Source organism: Globicephala melas, chromosome 14 (genome assembly GCF_963455315.2).
Source record: "Globicephala melas chromosome 14, mGloMel1.2, whole genome shotgun sequence".
NCBI classification, from domain to species: domain Eukaryota; kingdom Metazoa; phylum Chordata; class Mammalia; order Artiodactyla; family Delphinidae; genus Globicephala; species Globicephala melas.
Window position 1 is genome coordinate 51959315 of NC_083327.1, and position 23725 is coordinate 51983039.

General features: G+C 38.3%; 1 protein-coding gene across 4 annotated transcripts in view; it reads left to right on the forward strand.

The window, feature by feature from the left end:
• The window catches only part of NKAIN2 (sodium/potassium transporting ATPase interacting 2), a 978136-nt gene that overhangs the window by 810221 nt on the left and 144190 nt on the right, over positions 1-23725 (forward strand). For all 4 annotated transcript variants that reach the window (XR_011376710.1, XR_011376711.1, XR_011376709.1 and 1 more), the window contains one exon: positions 17386-17586. Coding sequence is in view for 1 of the 4 variants with exons in the window: in XM_070043515.1 (XP_069899616.1) it covers positions 17386-17586 (201 nt within the window). In the remaining 3 variants the exon portion in view is untranslated. The remainder of the gene's footprint in view (positions 1-17385; positions 17587-23725) is intronic.

Here is a 23725-nt window from a genome sequence, read left to right on the forward strand (position 1 = left end):
AGCACAAGCTGCCCTGGAACTTCACTGTCAGGCAGAACCCTGAAGCCTAGGTCCTCCAGTCTGCTTCAGACTTTCTCGGAGGCATGACAAGAAACCTAAGGGAAAAAAAAATGTGGGGCCCAGAAGGACAAAATGGTGGAGTAGAAGGACCTTGAGCTCACCTGTTCCTACAAAAACACCAAAATCGCAACTAGCTAAACAGCCTTCAATAAAAAAAGACTGGAACCTACCAAAAAAAGATATTCTATGTCCAAAGACACAAAGAAGAAACCACAAGACAGTAGGAGGGGGCACACTTGCTATTTAATCAAATCCCATACCACCCAGGTGGGAGACCCACAAACTGGAGAACAATTATATGGCAGAAGTTCTCCCACAGGAGTGAGAGTTCTGAGCCCCATGTCAGGCTCCCCAGCCTAGGGTTCTGGCATCAGGAGGAGGAGGCCCAGAGCATTTGGCTTGAAAGGCCAGCAGGGCTGGAGTACAGGAGCTCCACAGGACTAGGGGAAGAAGAGGCTCCACTCTTGGTAGGCATACACAAGGTCTCATGGGCACCAGGACCCAGGGCAGAAGCAGTGACTTCATAGGAGCCTGGGCCACACCTACCTGCTGGTCTTGGAGGGTCTCCTGGGGAGGTTGGGGGCAGCTATAGCTCACCCTGGGCACATGGACACCAGTGGCCGTGGCAGAGATATTGGAGAGTGCCATCTATATGAACTCTTATTGAAGGCAGACATCTTGCCTGGGTCATAAGCACCAACACCTGGCCCCACCCAACAGCCTGTAGGCTCTAGTGCTGGTAAGCCTCAGGCCAAAAAAACCAACAGGTCAGGAACACAGGGCCCCCCTGTTTGCTGCCTAATCAGCAAACAGGCTGCCTAAAGACTTCCTGAGCCCACAGCCACCTCTAGACACGCCCCTTGACATAGGCCTGCCCACCAGAGGGCCAAGACCCAGCCCCACCCACCAAAGGGCAGGCATCGGCTCCTCCCACCAGGAAGTCTGCACAAGCCTCTTAGACCAACCTCACCCTCCAGGGGGCAGACACTAGAAGCAAGAAAACTACAATCCTGCAGCTGCAGAACTGAGTTTGTAAACTCAGGTCAGAGGTTACCCTTGGAACAGCTCTTCCCTGGCCCTTGAGTGACAGGAGGGGACTGTACTGCTGGGACACATAGAACATCCCTTACAGAGGGCCACTTCTCTATGGTTGAGAAATGTAACCTACCACAGACATAAAAATACAAATAGAAATTTAAAGAAAATGAGACAGCAAAGGAATATGTTCCAGACAAAGGAACAAGATAAAATCCTGGAAGAACATCTAAGTAAGGTGGAGACAGGCAATCTACCCAAGAAGGAGTTCAGAGTAATGATCATAAAGATAATCCAAGAACCCAGGAAAAGAATGGATGCACAGAGTGAGAAGTTATAAGAAGTATTTAAAGAGTTAGAAAATATAGAGAACACCAGAGTTAGAAAATATAAAGAACACCAGAGTTAAAGAATACAATAACTAAAATGAAAAATACACTAGAAGGAATTAATAGCAGAGCAAATGAGGCAGAAGAATGAATGTGCTGGAAGACAGATTGGTGGAAATCACTACCACAGAACAGAACAAAGAGAAAAGAAATGAGGACAGTTTAAGAGACCTCTGGAACAATGTCAAACACACCAACATTCACATTATAGGGGTCCCAGAAGGAGAAGAGAGAGGGAAAGGGCCTGAGAAAATATGTGAAGAGCTAAGAGCTGAAAACCTCCCTAATATGGGAAACAGTCACCCAAGCCCAGGAAGCACAGAGAGTCCCATACGGTTAACCCAAGGAGGAACACACCAAGACACACAGTAATCGAAATGACAAAAATTAAAGAGAAAATGTTAAAAGCAACAAGGGAAAAGCAACAGATAACATACAAGGGAACTCCAATAAGGCTAGCAGCAGATTTTTCAGCAGAAACTCTGCAGGGCAGAAGGGAGTGGCACAATATATTTAAAGTGATGAAAGGAAAAAACTTACAACCGAGAATACTCTACCCAGCAAGACCCTCGTTAGGATTTGATGGAGAATCAAAAGCTTTACAGACAAGCAAAAGCTAAAAGAATTCAGCACCACCAAACCAGCTTTACAACAAATGCTAACGGAACTTCTCTAGGCAGAAAAGAAAAGGTCACAACCAGCAACAAGAAAATTATGAAATGGGAAAGCTCATGGGTAAAGGCAAACCTACAGTAAAGATAGGAAATCATCCACACACAAACTGGTAGGGAAGTTAAAAGACAAAAGTAATAAAATCATTGCATCCACAATAAGCAGTTAAGGGACACACAAAACAATTAGATGTAAAATATCAATATAATATCAAAACAAATAATCGTGAAAGGAGAAGAGTACAATTGAAGGATATTTAGAATGCATCTGAAATTAAAAGATCAGCAACTTAAAACAATCACATATATATAGACTGCTATACCAAAACCTCATGGTAACCACAAACCAAAAACCTATAATTGATATACACACAAAAAAGAAAAAGGAATCCAAACACAACACTAAAGATAGTCATCAAATTACAAGAGAAGAGCACAAAAGAGGAAAGGGGAAAAAAAAAAAAAGTCCTCCAATATACCCTGCTAAGCACTTGTGCTTTGAGCACACATGCTGCCTTCTGCTCAGATCCTGAACTACACTAGCTACCCAACCTTCCAACCAATCTGGTCAGAATTCAAAGAACCTGGAGTAGCCCTCAGGTCCATAGGCTCACATAAGAATATGATTCCCCCTACAATAAACATAATAGTAACTACCATTGAACTAAGCATCTACTATGAGTCCTCTATTAGATCCTGGACATTTGCCTAGGAAGACCATCCAAGGTTAAAGCTACTCAAGGTCACACAAACCCAGCTTGGATTCTACTGATAGAACCCATGTTCTTTCTGTGGCACTGCTTATGAATAAGGGCCTGTCCACCTGGGTCTCCAGCTTAACATGGCCATTTCTTCCTTTTGGGGTGTAGCCCTATCCTAAAGGTAGGCAGTCTCGACTGAGGCTCTGACACTCTGTATGTGTCTTATTAGCCCCCTCCCTGCAATGGTTGGACCTGACTTTTGGACTCAGTCACTGCCTGAAGCATTGCTCCTTTAGGGATGGGTTGCTGGCAACAAGGTCATTCACTGGTCACTGTCCAGGCCAGTACTGCCGGCCCCATCCACCACAGAAGCTCTGGGGTGGAGTTAGTTCACCCAGCCTGATCTACCGATAACATCTTCTCCATAATAAATGCTGATGAGAGATGTTTGGATGGCCACCTACTGTGGGCCAGCATTACATTAAGCACCTAAAATTTATTGTTGAACTTGAGTGGTATTCATCCACCCTGGACCCTCAGGTTGCCTGTCATCTAAGCCCACATCAGATCATGGCCAAAAGCATGAAGAAATATTCCCTTGGTATGTTGACACAGTAGAAAAGGCTTTGTGCAAGAGAAGTCCCAAGAAACAACAAATGTGAGATGTACACAGAGAGACTCTGGGTTCCTGCAGAATCATGGGTTGTTGGTCATAGTTCACATTGTCAGTGGGAAACTCACCCAACACAGGTTTGTAAAATTACATCAGTGGTGATAAGGAAGTTGGAAAAGTGATTGGTAAGGTTGAGAGTCCCATTTAGTCTCAGGTGGCAGCAGTTCCTCCTATAGCCTCTATACCATACATCAGTTCTTTACAATGTGCATGAAAATCACCTGGGGCTCCTGTTACACACAGATTCTAACTCAGTACATCTGAGGTGGAGCCTGAGGCTCACCACTTCTAACAAGCACCCCGAAATGCTGAAAGCCACCGATCCTCAGACTACACTTTGCATAACAAGCCCAGAGACCTCCCTGACACAGGTTTAAAAAGGAAAAAATATAGTTGACTTACTTGGGTCTAAGTCATGTGTGTAGGTGACATTAGAACCTTCCGGCCAACTTGCATGATCTTACCAGAAACGTAATCATTCATAGAGGAAAAAGACCAAGCCAGCACTGAGTCTCAGAGCATGAGGCAGATGGAGCTCGGGGTTGAGGGATCTGGAAACACATATAGAAATCAAGAGAGCAAAAGAATAGGCAGCAGTCACAGGAATAGCAACAGTGTTGTTCAACTGAATAAATAATCCACGTTTGAAAAGCAGAGATGAAGGTAGCCTGGGGTATTTGAAGTCGGGCCAGGGAATGCCAGACCTAGGACGCTAGACTCACTGGCACAGAAAAGGCAAACTTCAAAGTCTTAACAACAAGCCACAGAAAGAAAGTGCGGGCAAAACAAAAATGCCAGAGGGAGCATAAGGTCACAAATGTCCAGAAGGCAACCAGGTAGATTCCCAGATGTGGGTAGTGAACTTAACTGCTCACCTTCAGCTTCCAGAAGGAACAGAGCAAGGAAAATCCAAGTGTCCTAGTCTCAGAAGAAATAGTGTGTCCACCAAGGAATCCAGGAAGGCTTGAAGGATGGGAGCTGGAAAACTCAGCAAACGCTCAGCTCTGCTACCCACGTCAAACCCGTGGTAAAGTTACGTTGTACTGAACCAATGAAAGGCCTGTATTCCTTCCTACATGCGTGGGGCAGAATCAAGACGTTAAGTGCCTCTAGCTGTGAAAATTGGCAAACAGTATGAGGCACGCTGGTAGAGCCCTGAGTCTCAAAGTGAGGTCCTAAATCAGCAGTATTAGCATCATCTGGGAACCTGTTAGGAAATGTAAATTCTCAGCCATGCTCCAAACCTACCAATCAGAAACTGTGGGCGTAGCACCCTGCAGCCTGTTTCTACAAGCCCTCCAGGTGATTCTGATGCACTCACTGAAGGAGAGTCTACTGAAACCATGGCAGAGAGACAAGGCCAGGTGTGGCAAAGGACAATCATTATAAGTGGGCTTGATGATGGTGCTTTTAAAGAGCTAGTGAAGACTAAAGCCTGTTTACATGGAGAAGAAAACCCAGTAGAGTAATGTAAAATAAAAATTCATGAAACATGCTCAGTGATCAACAAAGTTGGTCAATGATATTCCATGGTAGAGTTTTATCAATGTTGAGGAATCATCCAGCCATGGGTAGGACAATAATGTTCTGATGCTGATAATGGGAGACATCATGAGTACCCAGAGGGTCAACTCACAATATGTGCTTGAAAGTTCTCTCTGATGTATTTTTAAGAGACTCACCAAAAAGAAATGCCATTGGTGCCCTTGCTTGTGAAGAGATCTTCTCATAGGGGAAAAACAAACTTGAGAAAAACAAACATGGTGGTCTTAGTGGGATCTGTTTGACAAAAACATTGAGAAAAAATTTTGTTTTCAATATGAACACAAGTGTAAGACACAAACCCCCAAAAACATGTAGGGGCTTTAATTACAGGCACACCTTGTTTTATTGTGCTTTGCTTTACGGTGCTTCACAAATACTGCGTTATTTACAAATTGAATGTTTGTGGCAACCCTGCATCGAGCAAGTCTATTGGCACTATTTTTGCTAAGTTTGTGTCTCTGTGTCACATTTCGGTAATTCTCACAATATTTCAAGCTTTTTCATTATGATGAGATTTATTGTGGCGATCCGTGGTCTTTGATGTGACTATTGCAAAATGATTGCAACTCGCTGAAGGCTCAGGTGTTGGTGAGCATTTTTCAGCAATAAAGGAATATTTAATTCAAAAAACCCCAAAAAGCAAAAAAAAAAAAAAAAACCCATGTAGCTATATTCTATAATGGAAGTAACCTTTATGATATTCTAACTAGATTAAATTCTTAAATTGCTGGAGTTTTGTAGGAACCTTTTCAGATTCACTGTATAAATTCAAGTTATTCTCTTGGTTCTAACTGTGAACAATCACTGATTAGTGAAAAACTATTAAAATTGCTCCTTTTCACAAGAGTATTGAAGTGATTTTGATACTTCTAAAGAGATTCTCTAAGTGCCCGGTGCTGAGAATTTATATATAATCATTGTCAACTACAGCATAGTGCAGTATATTGAAGAGCTAACATGAGTAGCTGTCAATAGAGGCAGATTATTAACAGCTAGGCATAAACTAGTCCTTGGTAGATTTAAAATTACAGCTTATTTTTCTAAGTCATTTCATATGAACTAGATAGAGTGATATACTCAGAAGTTTACATTCCCCTATTTCAGTGGTACTGAATAAACCTAGGCAATGGATAATCATGTCACATATGATCTTTAGTTTCTCTCTATTCATATAATCACAGAATCATTTTGAGGGAAGAGATTGTGTAAGTTTTGAGTGTAGCCTTCACTCTTGAAGGACCATCCAGCCTTTGCTTGGATACCACTAGCTACGGGAATTCATTACTCAGAACACCACCCATTCTTTCTGGGAACATTTCTAATCTTTTGAGGATTGTCTGCCTTACCTCCCAGATAACTTCATCAGCTTGAATCTTTGGCTTCTCCCTGAAGTTAAATATAAATGAGTCTGATCCCTCTGATTATTTTATATTTCTTTAAATATTTGAAGGCAATTATAAGAATCTCTTTTAGTCTTTTCCGGACAATTCAACCTAAATTCTCTCAAAATTCCTCATAGGACATCAGTTTTAGACCCTGCAAGTACCTTGGACAAAGGATGCAGTTTTGTCAGCGTCTTCAGATGCAAACTCTAAAACAGTCTGACCAGGAGACTGTAAAAGATCCCTCAGGTGAATGAGAAGATTAGATGTCACACAATTCTTATGTCCACTGCAGGAAAATAGCTGGTTACTTTATTACGCCTTTATTGAAGTAGCTTAACAAAATCCACCTATAACTTAAGATTATACGACAATGGACATGCTAAGGTGTAAGATGTAAATTCAAATGGCCCCTTGGCTTATGGCTATGAACTTCTGGATGGGGAATTATTAAACTATTCGTTTTCACAAGACTTCATTTTTGGTACTCTTAAGAAGAGAATCGTCAATAAATAGAAAAGAATATTTTGATAGAGAATGATGCCTTTCTGTAGGCAAGTGAAGGGGAAAAAAGAGTTGGAAGGAAGCACATCTTTTAAATAAGAAGGACTGGGCTTCCCTGGTGGTGCAGTGGTTGAGAGTCCGCCTGCCGATGCAGGGGACACGGGTTTGTGCCCCGGTCCGGGAGGATCCCACATGCTGCGGAGCGGCCGGGCCCGTGAGCCGCGGCTGCTGGGCCTGCGCGTCCAGGGCCTGTGCTCCGTGGCGGGAGGGGCCACAGCAGTGAGAGGCCCGCATACCGCAAATAAATAAATAAATAAGAAGGACTGAGTTGTGACTGATGCTGTTGCAACATCAGCACCATTTCTAGAATGAACTACTCTCCTGCCCACCACCTCACTTCATCCTCACCTTTTCACCACTGTAACAAAATTATTGAATTGTTTCTTCCCCACATTTGTGTTCCCAACTTCTGCTTCTCTGTCCTCTTACACTTCGGGGAAGAATATCCCCTCTTTGTAAAGGAGACAGAGGAACTAAGTGTTCTTTCTATGTAAAAGTAATGAGGAGTATTTTTCTATTTCTCAGTGTTTTCTTCTAGACAGTGACTTTTCCACCAGTAGCCTCTAGGACTTGTGCATTACAAAAGCTGCAAAGAGCTCTTTGGAAGCAATCCAAAGGAAATAGGTACATACTTAAAGGTGTTTTATTTAGACTTAGAGGTTTATTTATATTTGTCTCCACAAATTCTAAGCAGTATTGATCTATGTACTTGCCAGGATAAAACAAGACAAGAGACAAATCTTACCACTTAAAAAAAATCTCTCATGAGAATAAAGTACAACTAAAATATCTTTAAAAGCTCCTTCATCTAAATGCATGGCTAATATACCTCTACTGTAAATTCAGGGTACAATGAATTTTGGATTAGCGTTAGCAAACCACCAAAGAGGACACGTCCAGGTCTTTTATAGTGCTGTGTAGGTTTCTGAACAGCATTTAGAAATTTTTAAAATAAATTGTATGAATTATGAGTCCACTGGGTTTTCTTCTAGAACATCCTCCTAAAGAATACCAAATATGGTGTTTTGGCAATGATTGATTAGGTGGCCAAGAGAATTTCCTTAAGAGGCAACAAGGTTTAGTTGGAAGGCATGCATTCAGACAAAAAATAGGTTTGAAACCTAGTTTCATCCTTAATAAAAATAACTTGATGCAGTTATATATGCACTCTCAGCCTCATTTTTTCTTCTGTTAAATAAGGATAATAATCTCTCCTTCTAAGTGTTCTTGAGGCATAGTCTAGGTAATAAATACAAAAGTTTTATTTCCTTTCTTTTTGCAGTATATACATTTTCTCAAACTTAACAGTAAGTTGAAGAATTTATAATGGACTAGGAGATACACTTATCTTCAAAATGAAAAGGTTTAAGAGGTCTTATAGAGAAATTTTCTGTTAATTAGTATTTCATTGCATCTCTAGTTATGGTCCTTCTCAATAACTGAAAGATGGCTCTCTAAAGTCCAGCATCAATGACATTAATGCTTCGCTTATCTCCATCTTGCTACCATTTTGGGTTATATTCCCATGCATTATTCTCTCCCAGAGAATGAATGAAGAAAGGAAAGGACATAAAACTTTATTAGCATTTCTGGTAATAAATTTAACTAAGAGACATTTTGAACTATGGATCAAAATGTGATTGGGCTCCCAATTCAATTCTGTTGACAAGTTAAAATCTTTGGGGGCAAGTGAAGATACTATCCAAGTCAGCATTTCCAATTTTGGGAAGATGATAGCGTCGGGACGGCGGGGTGGGCTGCACACATAGGTGGGATAATGACTGGCAGTAACGGTGGGGAACCATTGAGGAGAACATTTCAGTGTTCCTGAAATGTCACCAAGCCTTCAGTATCATCAGCACCTCTGCCTCTATGCCAATTAAAAATCCACATAAATGTGGGGGCTTCCCTGGTGGCGCAGTGGTTGAGAGTCCGCCTTGTGATGCAGGGGACATGGGTTCGTGCTCCGGTCCAGGAAGATCCCACATGCTGCAGAGCGGCTGGGCCCGTGAGCCATGGCCGCTGGGCCTGTGCGTCCGGAGCCTGTGCTCCGCAACGGGAGAGGCCACAGCAGTGAGAGGCCCGCGTACCACAAAAAAAAAAAAAAAAATCCACATAAATGTACTTTAGAAACAAAGGAAATGGTGGCCTTCAGATGAGTGCCAAAATGGCAGTAACATCTTCTCTTGAAATAGCTAACCTGTTCTTTGTGTCCCTAAGCCCCTAGAGGGAATGCAGATCTCTTTTCAAAGCTCTTAGACGGGAAAGGAACACTCACAAAATGGGAAAAGATACCTGCAGGGTGGGAACAAATGAGAAAGTGAGAAAACAGCAGGAAAAGCTGCCTGAAGAGGTTTCAGTACATCGAAAACTACAAAGTCAGTGAGAAGTTGATCTTTCATTATTGTAACCAGCTGAGAAAATTCTGCCTCTAGCATATGCTAGAAAGGGTGTGAAAGAGAGGAGGGAAGACTCATTTTGCCAAACTTAGATCCCACTCATGGCTGATGAGTCCTAACTTTGGAAGTAAAAAAATAATCAAGACTTTTGAGCCTGGAGGTTCAATTAACTTTAACAGCACGGCAGCTTCCTTTCTGAATTCTTTCTTTCTTTTCCTTTCCTTTCCCTCCCTCTCTCCCTCCTCTCCCTTCCTTCCACACAGCTCTTTCAGAACATTACAAGGATCACCTTGAAACAAAATTCTTTGTATTCCCAACGCAGACTTTCTTCTCTAGCTTAGAGTTAATATGTATTTCCTAAGCAGGAACAGTGACTATATTGGGGCTTAACATATCCCTTTCCCACAAGAAGAAAACAATGGACCAAGATAATTTCGATATATATATATATATATACATATATACACACACACATACACACCAGTTATAACATTATGATCTCAAAAAAGGAATGGAATTAATCAGGAAAAGCTTAGAAGGGGTAGCCCAAAATATTAATTTAAATACAGAGATAAATGCAGGATGTTAATAAGAAGTATTGAGGAGGATTTCATTAAAATGTAATTTTTGCAACAATGCTCAGGATGCAGACCAGTTGCAGAATAACGTAGAACATTTATCTGGACTAAGGAGGCAATTAGGATAAGATCTAGAAAAGTGAAATAATGGCCTTTGTCGCAACACAGACATGAGAAACCTGTTTTCAGGCAAGAAACAATGAAAACATGTAATAGCAATGAACTTGAAACATTTTGTACTACCTCTTTAGTGAATCTTTCCACATAGTGGGAGGAAACACGCTTTGTTTTTAAAACTAGATTTTATAAATCCAAATATCAGATTTTCCTCATTGATTTTAGAGGAATGGTTGTAATGTTTTTCATGCTCACAGAAATATTTTCTTGATTTTTCCTTGAATAACTAAAGACAGGAGCCAGGAACTGGAGTTAACACTACCTCTGGTGTCATGTTGAATTATGAAGCATAATCAGCCATTTCCCAAAGTTACCCATAGTTAAGGATTCTAGAAGAAAGTAGGGGCACAAATATATTTCTGATGTTCCATCTACTTTTCTTAAGTTTATCATATAGTAGGATGAATTACAACTTTGGATTTTGGAGTTGGTAGATATGAACTTCCTTATGTTCTACGCTGCATTCCTATATATGCAACATTCATTCTACTTGTCAAATAAAGTGCATTTGTAATTTTGCTTATCTTTTCAAAACCATATTTTCTTAGCTCCTTCTTCCTGGCATCTTGAACAATATGATTTGCTTTCACTAATTCTTGTGTTACCAGGATAAATTTGGCATTAGGGTTTTTATATGTATGAGCAGGTTTGCATAGATTTAAGCATGTATTAACAGAAGAAAACAGCTATGTTTAACGTTAGAATATTAAGTTCACCAGCTGGAAATAAGCTGTGAAAATTCTAAAGAATTTTTCAGAATTTCCTATGAATTAGTATCCACATATAGATATTGGCAATGAGATATAACACAATGCTTTCTGATGATCTTATAAACTTTAACTCAGTGTATATTTGGTTGTAAAAAAAAAGAAAAAAAAGAGTTCATTGAGAATAAGTGATTCTTGGTGTCAAATATAGCCTTCCTCACTATCCCAACTCCTGCATCCTCAGCTAATTAAGGATGCCATTCAATCACAGGGTTCTCTAACTACTTCTTAGTCCCAATGTCTAAATACACATGCTTTTATTAATATAACTATTTTGACCTTCCAGAGTATTTTTATTGTTGTTAAATTTTGCTTCTTACCATTCAATGTGCTTGCCTGGCCTTCCTCTAATATCAGCACCAGAAGTATGTTTTAATGTAATGTTGACTTGTTCCCATTCTTACTCTGAGAGTATTAAAATAATATAAAGTATTACTCTGAGGTGATCCTGGTCTCACCTCCCTGGACACTTAGGGAACTCAGCAGAATAGTCTAGGGTGATTAAGATGAAGCATTTGGATTTTATAGCATCTGTGTGATCACCTCTATCGTGACTATTTTTAACACAGCACCTGTACTGGTCTCACCACATGTTTCCTGCACTGTCCACCCCAATCCTACAGGAGACTTGATTATGTTTTCTGTAATATATCTCTGTTCATGTTTGATAGCGCCAATGTCCTGTCCCTGATCAAAAATCTTTCAATAAGCCAGGATGTTTGGTTTGGCATTTAAGTCACTCCCCAATCTGTCCTCAACTTATTTTTCTGAAGTGATTTTACACACTACTCCTTCTTAAAAACTCTCATCTCATAAAAATAAGGCTACTTACTTGTCCTTAAATACACAAGTATTCTTAGCTCTACAATTTTGATTATTTGGTCCACGCCAGTTAAAATGGTCTTTTCCCCCCAGGCTGTGGATCTATCTAACCTGGCTTTTACTTTAAACCCCAGCTAGAGTTCCCATCTCTGAGATGCTGCCCCACCGGAGTCCACAGGCATCACACCCTCCGAGTTCCCAGACACGCATTGTCCACACCTCTCATTAGGTGCTTATCAAATGCTTCCTTTTATTGTTACATTTTATCTCTATACCTTGCCCTCCAAAAGAGACAATAAGTCCTGTAATGTTAGAGATTGCATCTTACATCTCTTCTCATCATCACGGCCTGGTAGAGTATTTTGCATATGGTATATGAATAATTAATATTTGTTAGTAACTATCCTGATAACTATAACCTAATTGCCATTTACTAAGAAGCATAGTTTCTATACTTTCAGATACTAACTAATCAATCTATAAAAGCGAGAGTATCAATTTTTAATATTATTATTTCAAAAGAAGAACTAATAGAAAACTCCAGAAATTTAAGAAAATATTTCAGATTTTTTAAACTGCAACTGAAAGCTTCTCACTCTTACCTCCACCTTCTAATCTTTGCAATATTGAATCGATTGTTTACTATTAGAATAGATTATGCAATAAATGCCATAAATTGTGAAAGTAAATTGTAGCTTTTTGTTGAAATTCTCAGACATGACTAGTATCACTTTCTCATTTACTTTTCAATGCTCTTTTTTTAATTATCAAATGTTTATTATTTGTTGAGCAGTTAGGCTTCTTGTGTTGCCCTGAATACATACAACCCCATCAGAAACAAATTTTTAATGCTAATAACAGCTTTCATGTAATATATCAGACCCTGCTATTTTAAAAAATGACATGACCAATAATGGGGTCCTTTAATCTGAACTTTTTGAATAGTTACTAAGAGAGATGAATAAATATATTGATACAAATTACACTATACTACTCTGGACATATAATTATTAAAGTCTTTTTAGATGTAAAAGTTTTTTAATCTTACAATTCTGAGCCTATCTTGTATCCTTTTCAGTGTGAATTCATTGATAATATACAAGATTTGGTCTGTGGTTTTATGCCTTATTTTGTGCTATCAAGACTTATTCTTTGTCTCAAAAGTCCTTATAATTTTGAACTCAAAATCACAAAATATATGGGAATTAAATAACCTATTGATTATGCATCGAGCAGGTCATGCTCAGGAATTTCTGTTGCACTTAAGGGGACTTAAGGAGACCTTTCGATTGTCTATTTTACAAGCAGGAATTTATATTTTGTGCTTAAAATAAGGCACACATGCTTATGTGTGCATTATTTTATGCTTACACAGAGACCTTTTGTTTAAATGTCCACAAGAAACTAAATAAGAATGTAAGATAATGCCAGAAACTTTCCAGTTAATGATCACTGGTTGAATATATGTACTTACTTACATTTCATCCTGAAACTCCACCACGTGGTATTAAAGAATAAAAAAACGATAACACACAGTAAAAAGAGAATGGACAAGAAGTGTCAACAGTTTTTGGATGATAGAAAGTAGAGGATTAGCACATGACTTAGCAAAATGGAAAAACCTAAAACTTATGATCATGCAGTGGGTTCCAATGTACAGATTTGACCCATAAAACCCTTGGAAAAGTCAGGATTTAGAAGTGGAAGGTGTATGTGAGGTACAGGATTAAAAATGCGAATGAATTGAATAATCTGTGCAAAGGGCAGTTAGACTGCCCCGAGGCACCTCCTTTAGTCTATGCAACGAGGCTTCTCCTCTGGACTGGTAAGACTCTTGAAGCACAGGCAGGCATGAGTTAAGTTTCTGAATACGTGAGCATTAAATTAAATACTGTGCTGAAAAAAAAAAAGCCTGCATATTATGTAGCAAGAGCATCAGCTCCTCCCCAGCTCAGCCCAAGGAGGCTGTGGTCTGATGTATACCCCATAAGTAAAGTGGAAGACCCAGAACAAAGTCCTACCAATCCCTACAGACCTAGCATTTGGAAGGCCCTGCTCAGTCATCATATGTGAAGGATACCAGCTGATCAGCCCACTAATGCATGACAAACTGCCAACCAAGTTTTAGTTTCTCTTTGGTATGAAAGGACAACTTTTGTGAAAGACTTCTAAGGAACAGCTCCAACAAGAAAGTCAGAGGCAAAAATAAACATAATAGAAAATATTCAGGCGTTCCCACTGGCTATTCTCTCTGCTTGGAATGCTTTTCCCCATATCTGCTCTCTTTACTCCTATACTTCATTCAGAACTCATGCAAATACAAAATAATGAGACATCTTTTCTTACTATTATATTTAATATTGTGTTACACTCCCCATCATCCAATTCTTGGTTATTCTATTTCTTTACTTGAGCTTATATTTCTGCATATATTAATCACTACACAGACATTTTGATACGTTCATGTATTTGTTGTCCACCTACCTCACCCCCAAATGAACACTCACAAAGGTAGGAACATTGCCTATCGCACATAGTAGATCCTTGATAATTACTGTTAATATTATCTACTTATCTGTTTACTTATTTAGTAAAAATAAGTAACTTGGATAAAGCAAAAACAAAGTAGGAAACACAATTTTAAAAGAATAAGTATTCAGAGAATAAGAAAATTTATAGCCAAGAAACAATTGAAATATATTAACTATACAAAAGCAACAATTAGAGAAGAATTAGCTCTTTAAAGTTCCAAATATTAAAAATTAAAGCCATAGTTCAATATAAGTTTGGGAAGACTTGGTAAAGAAAATCTACAAGAGAGTAAAGAGAAATATAAGATATGAACAATACGAAAGAAAAAATAAGAATGTAACAGATCAATCCTGAAAGACAAATGTCTGACTAATAGGAGCTTCTTGCAGTAACACAAAAGAGTAGAGGAGAGGGAACAATTAAGGATATAATGTAGGTTGTTTTCTAGAATGGAAGGAAAGCGCTCTTGGATGGAAAGTCCCTCCAGATGCTCTACAAACTAAGTGAAAAAGAAACTCATCAAGATACTGTTTTACTGAATTTCAGAACTTGAAGCTAAAAAGATTTTCTACATCAATAAACCTCAAAAATATAACATGGAACCAAAGTAAGTTACAGAGTATATATATATTTTAAAACCTAAAAAACCAGCATTTTGTATTATTAATAACTATGTAAGTATTCAGTAAAACTACAAAAAGCTTTCATGAGAATAATGACACCAAAATCATGATAGTAACTATCTGTGGAGAGAGAAGGGGGAAATCATATTTAGGAAGACTACAGAGGAAGCATCATTTATATGTATAAAATTTTATTTAAAAAATGACTTTAAGCAAATATAACATAAGATTCAATGAAACTGAGTGGTGGGTATAATGGTATTATTATAATATCCTCTATACTTTTTGATGTTTTTGAAATATTTCACTGGTTAAAACAAAAAGATGCAAGAAACCAAAAGAAAGAAAACAGGTTACATAAAAAATTACAGGGAACAAAATGATATCAGATTTCTTAACTGTAATAATGGAAATTAGAAGATAATGGAGAAACAGCCACCCAGTTCTGAGAGAAGATTTTCAACCAAGAAGCACATATCCATCCAAAATATCAGTCAATTAATATAAAAGTAGGGTAAAAACACTTCAGACTTAAAATCATTCACCTATTCTTAAGAAAGTCGTGAATTATGTACTCTGTGAAATAAGAGAGCAAACCAGGTAAGAGAAAGACATGAGAGCTGTTAAGAAAAATATTGCACTGGAAACTTGTTATAAGTGGCAAGATAAATTTTATTTTAGCTGCTGTAGTAGAGAAGACAGACTTCAGTATAAAGCTGAACTCCATGCCCACAAATTTGATTACCTAGGTGAAATAGACACATTTCTTTAAAGTCACAATCTGCCAAAACTCACACAAGAAGAAATTTGAATAGGCCTATATCTATTAAATAAATTGAATGAATTGATATATATATCTCTCAATTAATAACTTTTCAAAACAAAAAGCACCAAGCCCAGATGGGCTCACTGGTGAATTCCACCAAGCATTTAAGAAAGAAATTATTCCAATTTTCTGCAATCTCTTCCAGAAGACAGAAGCAGATGGAAAACTTCCTGATTCTATGAGGTAGCATTAACCTAATGCCAAAACCAAAGAAAATACAGGAAAAGAACACTACCTTTTACATATATAGATGCAAGTATCCTAACAAAATGTTTTCAAACAAAATGAATTCAACAATGTACAAAAATAATTACACACCACAACCAAGTGGGATTTATACTAGACTGGTTCACTATTCAAAAATCAACTAACGCAATAAAAAAGACATTTTTGGCCACTTAGCACGTAGCTCCAGCCACAGGCTTTTATTTTGAGATTTATTCTGACTGAGTCAGAAACCAGTTTGCTGTATCTCCCAGGTTCCAAGGGATAATTTGAAGCCCTTCTCAATAGGCTTGAAGAGAAGAGACCTTACCCCCTCCCTTACCACCACTTTATGGAGATGATGAGACTCATAACATAGCACTCTCCGAAGGAATACTCTTTCCAGTCTCCAAATTCCCTGATCACTTATGCTCAGCCCTTTCATATGTTCAGTTTAAGTGAATATGTCTTAATATTTCCTATGCAGGATCGGCCTGGTCAATCTGGTACCTCATTTTGGCATAAGAGTAGTTGGCATCTATTATCTTGAGGTTCTATCACTGAGACCGAAATAATTCCTTTTCCACCACTGATCCTCTCTGTTAGAATCTTCCCTCATGACTTGCTGAATACTAGGATGTGTTTGATGCATTCTCTTCCTGGAAAACAACATTCGTCCCTGTGCTATTGACATCTCCACATCTGTGTATGTGATTTCAAGGTCACTAGTGCGGAAACTACCATCATTCCATTTGTAGCTGCACATCACCTAACATGCTGAACCTCATCTAAAGAGTTGTAGACTTAACTATTTTCACCCTGCAATAATTTGCTGATGATACTTTTTAAGAAGTATTGTGACCAATTTTATATTAGGAGTTGGCAAGATTGAAAAGATCCTGATTTTCTAAAATAATAATAAGTGGTGGGGGGACAAGAAATAATGTGTTTTATTAAGTAAAGTTCTCACATATTTTAACCACTAACCACATTATTGTGTTAAATTTTGCCAAACTGATGTACAGTTTTAACATTTAAAATGTGCAAAAGGTAAATATTCTGAGGGAGAGGAAAATAGCAGGCTGAAGATGAACTGCACTTGATAAAAATAGCTTAAAACACTCCCTTTGTAATATTTACAAGTCCTAAAAGCTAAGACTTTTCAGTGTAACAATGTAAGTCTGACAATTCTACTAATAAGTATTTTTATTTGTATCACTGCAGTCAGGCAAACCTTCATATATGAAATCGATAGACATAATTTTCAGGTGGAACTGATAGTTTGACTTTAGATGCTACCTTTCTGCCTATAAAATACAGCAAGGGGAGGGGAAGAAACCTACATTTCAAAATGGGAAACTCAAAAGCAATTCAGTCCGAATAAGCTAACTAACATTTACAAAGTAATTCTCATCCTTATAAATTGCCTTCTTGCAGGAAACAGACCTTATCCTGACTTTTAATATTTCAATGCACCGATCTTGGTGGATGGAGAATGGACCAGGATGTACGGTGACATCAGTGACACCTGCCCCAGACTGGGCCCCAGAAGACCATCGCTACATCACGGTCTCGGGGTGTTTTCTGGAGTACCAGTACATAGAAGTGGCTCATAGTTCCCTCCAGATTGTCCTCGCAGTAAGTGTCGACAGCCAACCACTCCTTCTAGTGCTTCCGGAACTGTTTTATTTCTGTGCAAACTCAGTGCACACAGTTGGAACCCGTGGGTAAAATGTGGCTCTGTGCTTTTTCCTAATCAGTGCCACTTTTAACAGGGATGTGTCAGGTTAAACCAGGCTGTGCTGTGGGCCAAGTGCTTCTTTCTGGCTGTGCTGCTAATTCTGGGAACTCCCCTCTCCCTTTGCCCTAGCTTCTTCTTAGATTTACCCTAGGTACCATCCATCTCTTTTTATCACCCCCCCACCTTTTTCAAAACAATTCAGCTTTTCTATAAATTCCACTTCTAGACTATCATGCCCCTATTTTTCATAGTATTATGTCAATGAAGAACCCTCCCTCTACAAGAAGGCAGTTGGAGTTATAAATAACTCCTTTGTTTTTGAAGAACTTTCACTAAAACTAAATGCACACTTTTGTGGGATTCGTAAAGTTATTTGTGGGATTCATAAAGTTATTCATTCAACTTTATTATACATGTCTCCATTTATTTATTACAGATTGTGTATGTGCAGATCTACGTATATTTTCTTAGACTCCATGTAGATCTGCAACTGAGGTGCACCGTCCTAACAATTATAAACAACTAACAATACAAGTAGAATCTGCTTGTGGCCTCTTTCTTTACTTTCAGAATGATATTAACTCACAATTCTTAGATAACAAGACATAAAATATTCTGGGTAGAATGGCACCAATTGGTTCACGTAAAATTCTTCTGCAATTTAAAAAGAAACTATGTGAGTGTGTGTATTAGGTTATGTAACTAATATATAGTTATTAGATATTTTAAAATGAGGAATAGGGCTTCCCTGGTGGCGCAGTGGTTGAGAGTCCGCCTCCGATGCAGGGGACACGGGTTCGTGCCCCGGTCCGAGAGGATCCCACATGCCGCGGAGCGGCTGGGCCCGTGAGGCGTGGCCACTGAGCCTGCGCGTCCGGAGCCTGTGCTCCGCAGCGGGAGAGGCCACGGTGGTAAGCGGTCCACGTACCGCAAAAAAAAAAAAAAAAAAAAAAGAGGAATACATGTATATAAACATATACATACACACACATATATAATCACAATGCGCTTTGCATGTTGTGCTAGTAAACACTTCCCAAGTCTCTGTGACTAAAAACCACAAAGGTTTATTCTCATGGGTCAGCAGGAAGTTTTACCAATCACTGTCACTAAGGAAACAAGGCTAGGGACACAGCCACCATCTCAATCATCACGGGTTGCCATGCCAGAGAGCAAGGATAGATCTGGAGTGTCTACAATGGCACTAAAATGCTCCTCCTTGGGAGGAGAAGCTCATCATTGCTTGTAGTTCATTATCCAGAACTAGACACACAGTCCTACACAATCACAAATTGGTCAGGAAGGCGCGAGACCTGCAAATATTTGAAGAGTAGCATAAATTATTTCCACAATATTTGAATTATGTTCTTGGCTAAAGCACTGAGGGACCTCCCTTGAATATGTCCAAGCTGAAGCACTTCTTAATTAAAAAAACAAAACTAAAAAACCTTCTCTAATAGTTTGAAACTCTAAACCTGTTCATTTTGATTATTTTTAAGTAAAGATAGATTTGATAGGATGGAAGTAGTCATTTCACTGTTTAAAATTCATTTAGGTGAAGTATTCATTCTCACATGGGAAAAGTAAAATATTTCTGGTATTTGGTGACAGATTAAATGCCTTCATATATGTGTTAGAGAGGAGTTTTAGAGGTAATATTCCTTCCTTGGAACTCCCTCTTTCTACTGTACCCAGAATTTTTGGAAAACTTCCACTTATGCAACAGGGATGATGTAAACATATAGTCTGTGTGCATGGATAGTTAAATGTGACTATTTTAAGAGAGTTATTTGAATTAAAGTGTGTATGTATCAACTATATTCACAGATTTATTAAACCCCACATAAAATTTTGGCTTGCAGATAATTTGCTAAAGAAATACATTTGGACATGGAAGCATGTGTTGAGTCTGTCATACTGCCCAAAGAAAAAATATTTTTACATAAGTAAAAACCATCCGTAAAGGCAAAGTGACTAGAGTGCAAAGAAGATGGATGAAGTGTCCCTAAGAGCAGATGTGACCAATATATCAAGCTACTGGCTCTCACTTCTCCTGTCTGCATTGACCCCGGTTGAGTAGGGCAATCGTTTGGGCGGGCCATCACAGGATGTGGCATCCGTACCTCTCCCCTTTCCACCTGTTCTTCTCTCTGGGGTAGTTCTTTTGCTATGCTGACTGGATCACCTGAGAGAGTAAGTCAGCAACAGATACCCAAGCCAGTTTTTTGGAAAAGTTTCAACACACTTTCCGTCTTTGGACTTGTTATCGTCTAGTTGGCCTTGGGGTGAAAGCATTTGCTATGCAGAAAACTTAGCACATCTTAACTAGAATTTTAGAATGCAAACCAAAATGGGGCTTATCTTGAACAATGTGCTCCGCCTAGTTATTGGAAGCCTTCCAACTAAACGTTCCTGTAGTCATCCTCATCACTTCTGCTGGCATGTTTAAGGGGTGAAATTGTGGCTCGATTCTCTGCTTCTCCCCTTTTCGTGTTACCCAAATCAACTTCCTGACAATCCAATGTTTAGTTCCGTCTAGTCCGGTGAACACTTCCTGAGTGCATGTCCCCTGTTGGCATCTAGAGAAACAAATGAGAGTGTCTCTGACCTTGAGGCTGTCATAATCAGAAATGGGCGTGGTTCCTCAGGGTACAAACCTGGGGCAGACAGGCACACTTTGGGAATGTTGTACACAGAGAATACGTTTGTGCCATTTATGGCATCATCTTGGCGTCTTAGTTCCATCCTGCTTTTTGTGAAGTCAGCTAAACTCCCACACCTCTCTTTGTTTTCACCAGCCTTTGAAGCTGCCCTCTCTTCCAGGATATCTGGCTTAGATCTGCTTTCATAAACGGCTGCTGTCCCAGCTACTGCTCTTGATTAACTCCAAATCTCTCTAGCTCTTTTCCTCCACCCTCACTCAGCCTCTCTTTCACAGATTCCTGACCCCCAGCACACCTGTCACCCCATTGTTCGGTTTTCTGCCAATCAACTCCTAGCTGATTTTGAGATTAGCATCACGAAGCCCCCATGTGCGTCACACATTTATAAGATATCTCCCATCTCCAGCCAAAGGAAGATGAGTATTATACCCATATGATTGGGAAGAGGGGTTATTAATCACACAGCCTCCAGCCGAGAAGAAAGGACTGCCAGAGCGCCATAATGATGAGCCAGGTGTGAGATTTCGAGCTTTCTCCTCCAGCAGCATTTTCTTCTGGTTAGGATCAGATATCACATTCAAAGGGAATACAGGTGTGGATAGTTTTAATAAAACCAAAAATAAAAAAAAACTGCACTTACAAAATAGATAAAATAAATATGTATGGAAAGAGCCCAGGAAGAGATTAACTGAAGAGATGGTGCTGTTTACATTACAAAACAATTAATCTTATTTCTTCAAACAATGTGTGATTGCAACTGTACAGTTTACAAAATGCGTTTATGGGAATTTAATCTTTCCACTTGTGTAACAGTCCTGTGAGGGCAGCAGAACAGATTAAAAGCCTTTCCCAAGATTTCTTAGCTAGTAAGTGGGGAGGGTGGACATGCTGACCTAAGTTTTTCTCTGGTACCAAGGAAAGGAAATAGGCTTAAATCTGCATGCCGGCATCAGCTGATAGATAACAGATTCATGAAACCCTAAAATTCAGACTTCTCTTCAGTAGCAAAGAATGCCGTGATTAATTAGCTATGTCTCCCATGGGTAAGGGGAAGGGAGGTATATATACCTCATGTTTGTTATGCACACACATTATACCTTACTTCCTATAACCAACACAATGAAGAGGGAGTATGTTTTACAAAGAAATGTAAATAAATGAATCATTAAGGGAAACTTTTATTGTACTAACTGAAGTAACTTTTTATTTTGAAACATATGTTAAAATTCCAAATAATTCATTGGAAAACAAAAGCAAATACTTAATCCCTTTCTTCTCCAGCTACCTCCAGAGGACCAGTATCTCTAAATTTTATATGAACTTCTCCAACCAAAATTGCCAGGCTTTGTTTTTCTTTATTTCCTTTACTTCTGACACACTTATAAGTTCATAGCAGGTTGACTATTAATTTAAGAGACCAGTAGAAGATGTTGGTAAAAATATAAATAAGTTTACTCTTTCCTACAGCCATTAAAAGTGGCTTAGAATCTGTGTACAAATTAGCAGGGAAGAAAACTTTAGAAAAGTTTCTGGTGCCCTGTTCATAGCCAAAAATTAGGTTCACTGTCCAGTTTAAGCTTCAGTTATATCTATTCCCTATTCATAAAACTCTGTACTCTGTAGAGTGCTGGAAATGACAGAAATCATTGTTCAACACATCATGGTACCAAAAACTTTTGAAAGTAAAATATATGCCTTTCAGATGGATAGAGTCACAGATGTTTCCAATTATTTCCAGTTAATGATCTATAATATGTTGGCCATTTGGCTTGCTAAGACTTGCCTAGGAATACCATTGGTGAAGAAATTTGCAAAAATTTTGACTGCCTTTATCCAAGTTGACTTGGGGTTGTGATGGGAATGGCACATGGTGTTTCTCTAGACGTTGCTGAAGTGTGTGGTGCGTGCATATGAGAGTAAAGGGCCTTACTGCTCACGCTGACTTTTTCTCCTATAATCTGGAAACACTTATCCACAGAGGTCTGATTTTCAAAGATTTGGGTTATGATTTTCACGTAGCCTAGGATGTTGCTATTAATGTGGTAAATATTAAATCTAAGTTGTGAACTTGTACCATTTTAAAGGGATGAGTGGGAGAAATGGTGTGAGCTGATACCCAGCTACTGCTGCATTCAGAAGTGCAAAGGTTGCAATGTGGATATTCTCTATGACATTTATTTGAGTTGAAAAATTAACAGTTTTTTTAAGACAAAAAGCAAGTTTGATTTGGTTGATTTGTTTTACAGTGAAAAATGATTTAGCCATTTATGTTATTGGAGTCACCATTTTGCATAAACTAAATTAGCCAGACCTGCAGCTCCACAGTTTGATAAAAATACACTCAAAGCACATGTTTTTAATTGATAAAAATATATTGAAATTAAGTAATATTTCCCACATATTTTATATACACCAGATTAATCTAGGTGCCTTTATGAGAAAGAGTTACAAGCATAATGGCTGTTTATTATATCTTGGTGGTGTTTTTTGTATACTTTCCAGAAATTTTGTATACTTTCCAGAAATCCAGAAATGCTTAAACCTAAAACAAAAGCAACTAGAATAGAATTCATGCTAAACTCTGCCTCATTCTAGTATTAATCAGAAATGCATTTCAAATGAAATTTTATTTTTTATGTAATTATTTTGATCAACATTTGTAATAGACTATGGTGTTTTGATCTATTGTATAAAATAATAATTGTGGTAATGGCTCAAATGAGAATACATTTATATGTTCTCACCGCCCCCCAAAAGAGAGAAATATGTGAGGCGATGAATATGTTAATTAACTAGATAGTGTGAATCCTTTCATAATGTATATGTATATCAATTCACCATAATGTACACTTTCGGTATCTTACAATTTTATTTGTCAGTTATACCTCAGTAAAGCGGAAAAAAAATTTAAATGTCAAAAAAAGCCCATTTTTAACACTTAATGCCTTATGGACATGGGAAAGAAAGGTCGATTTTAAATTTATACATATTCAATTTAACACATACAAATTTATATATGTGTGTGTGTATATATATATATATATATAACTATATATAGTTATACAGAGAAATATGATAGAATGATCAATATAAAACTTTCAAGTAAATAAACATACCACATTAGGAAAATATTCTGTGGAAACTGGAACTACATAAAATTTATGATTGTTATAGAAGAGTATGTATGTGTGTTTTTACATGAAAGTGAACTTCACATCATACTGGTATTCAAATCGCATTGGATATATTTATAAGAATAAATAATGTATCTTTAAAATATATTAATATTTATAATATGCCAAAATAAATTATTTTGCCATTAGCCATTTAGACTAATGATGAAAATATCAGATATGAATTTCAAATGTACCTA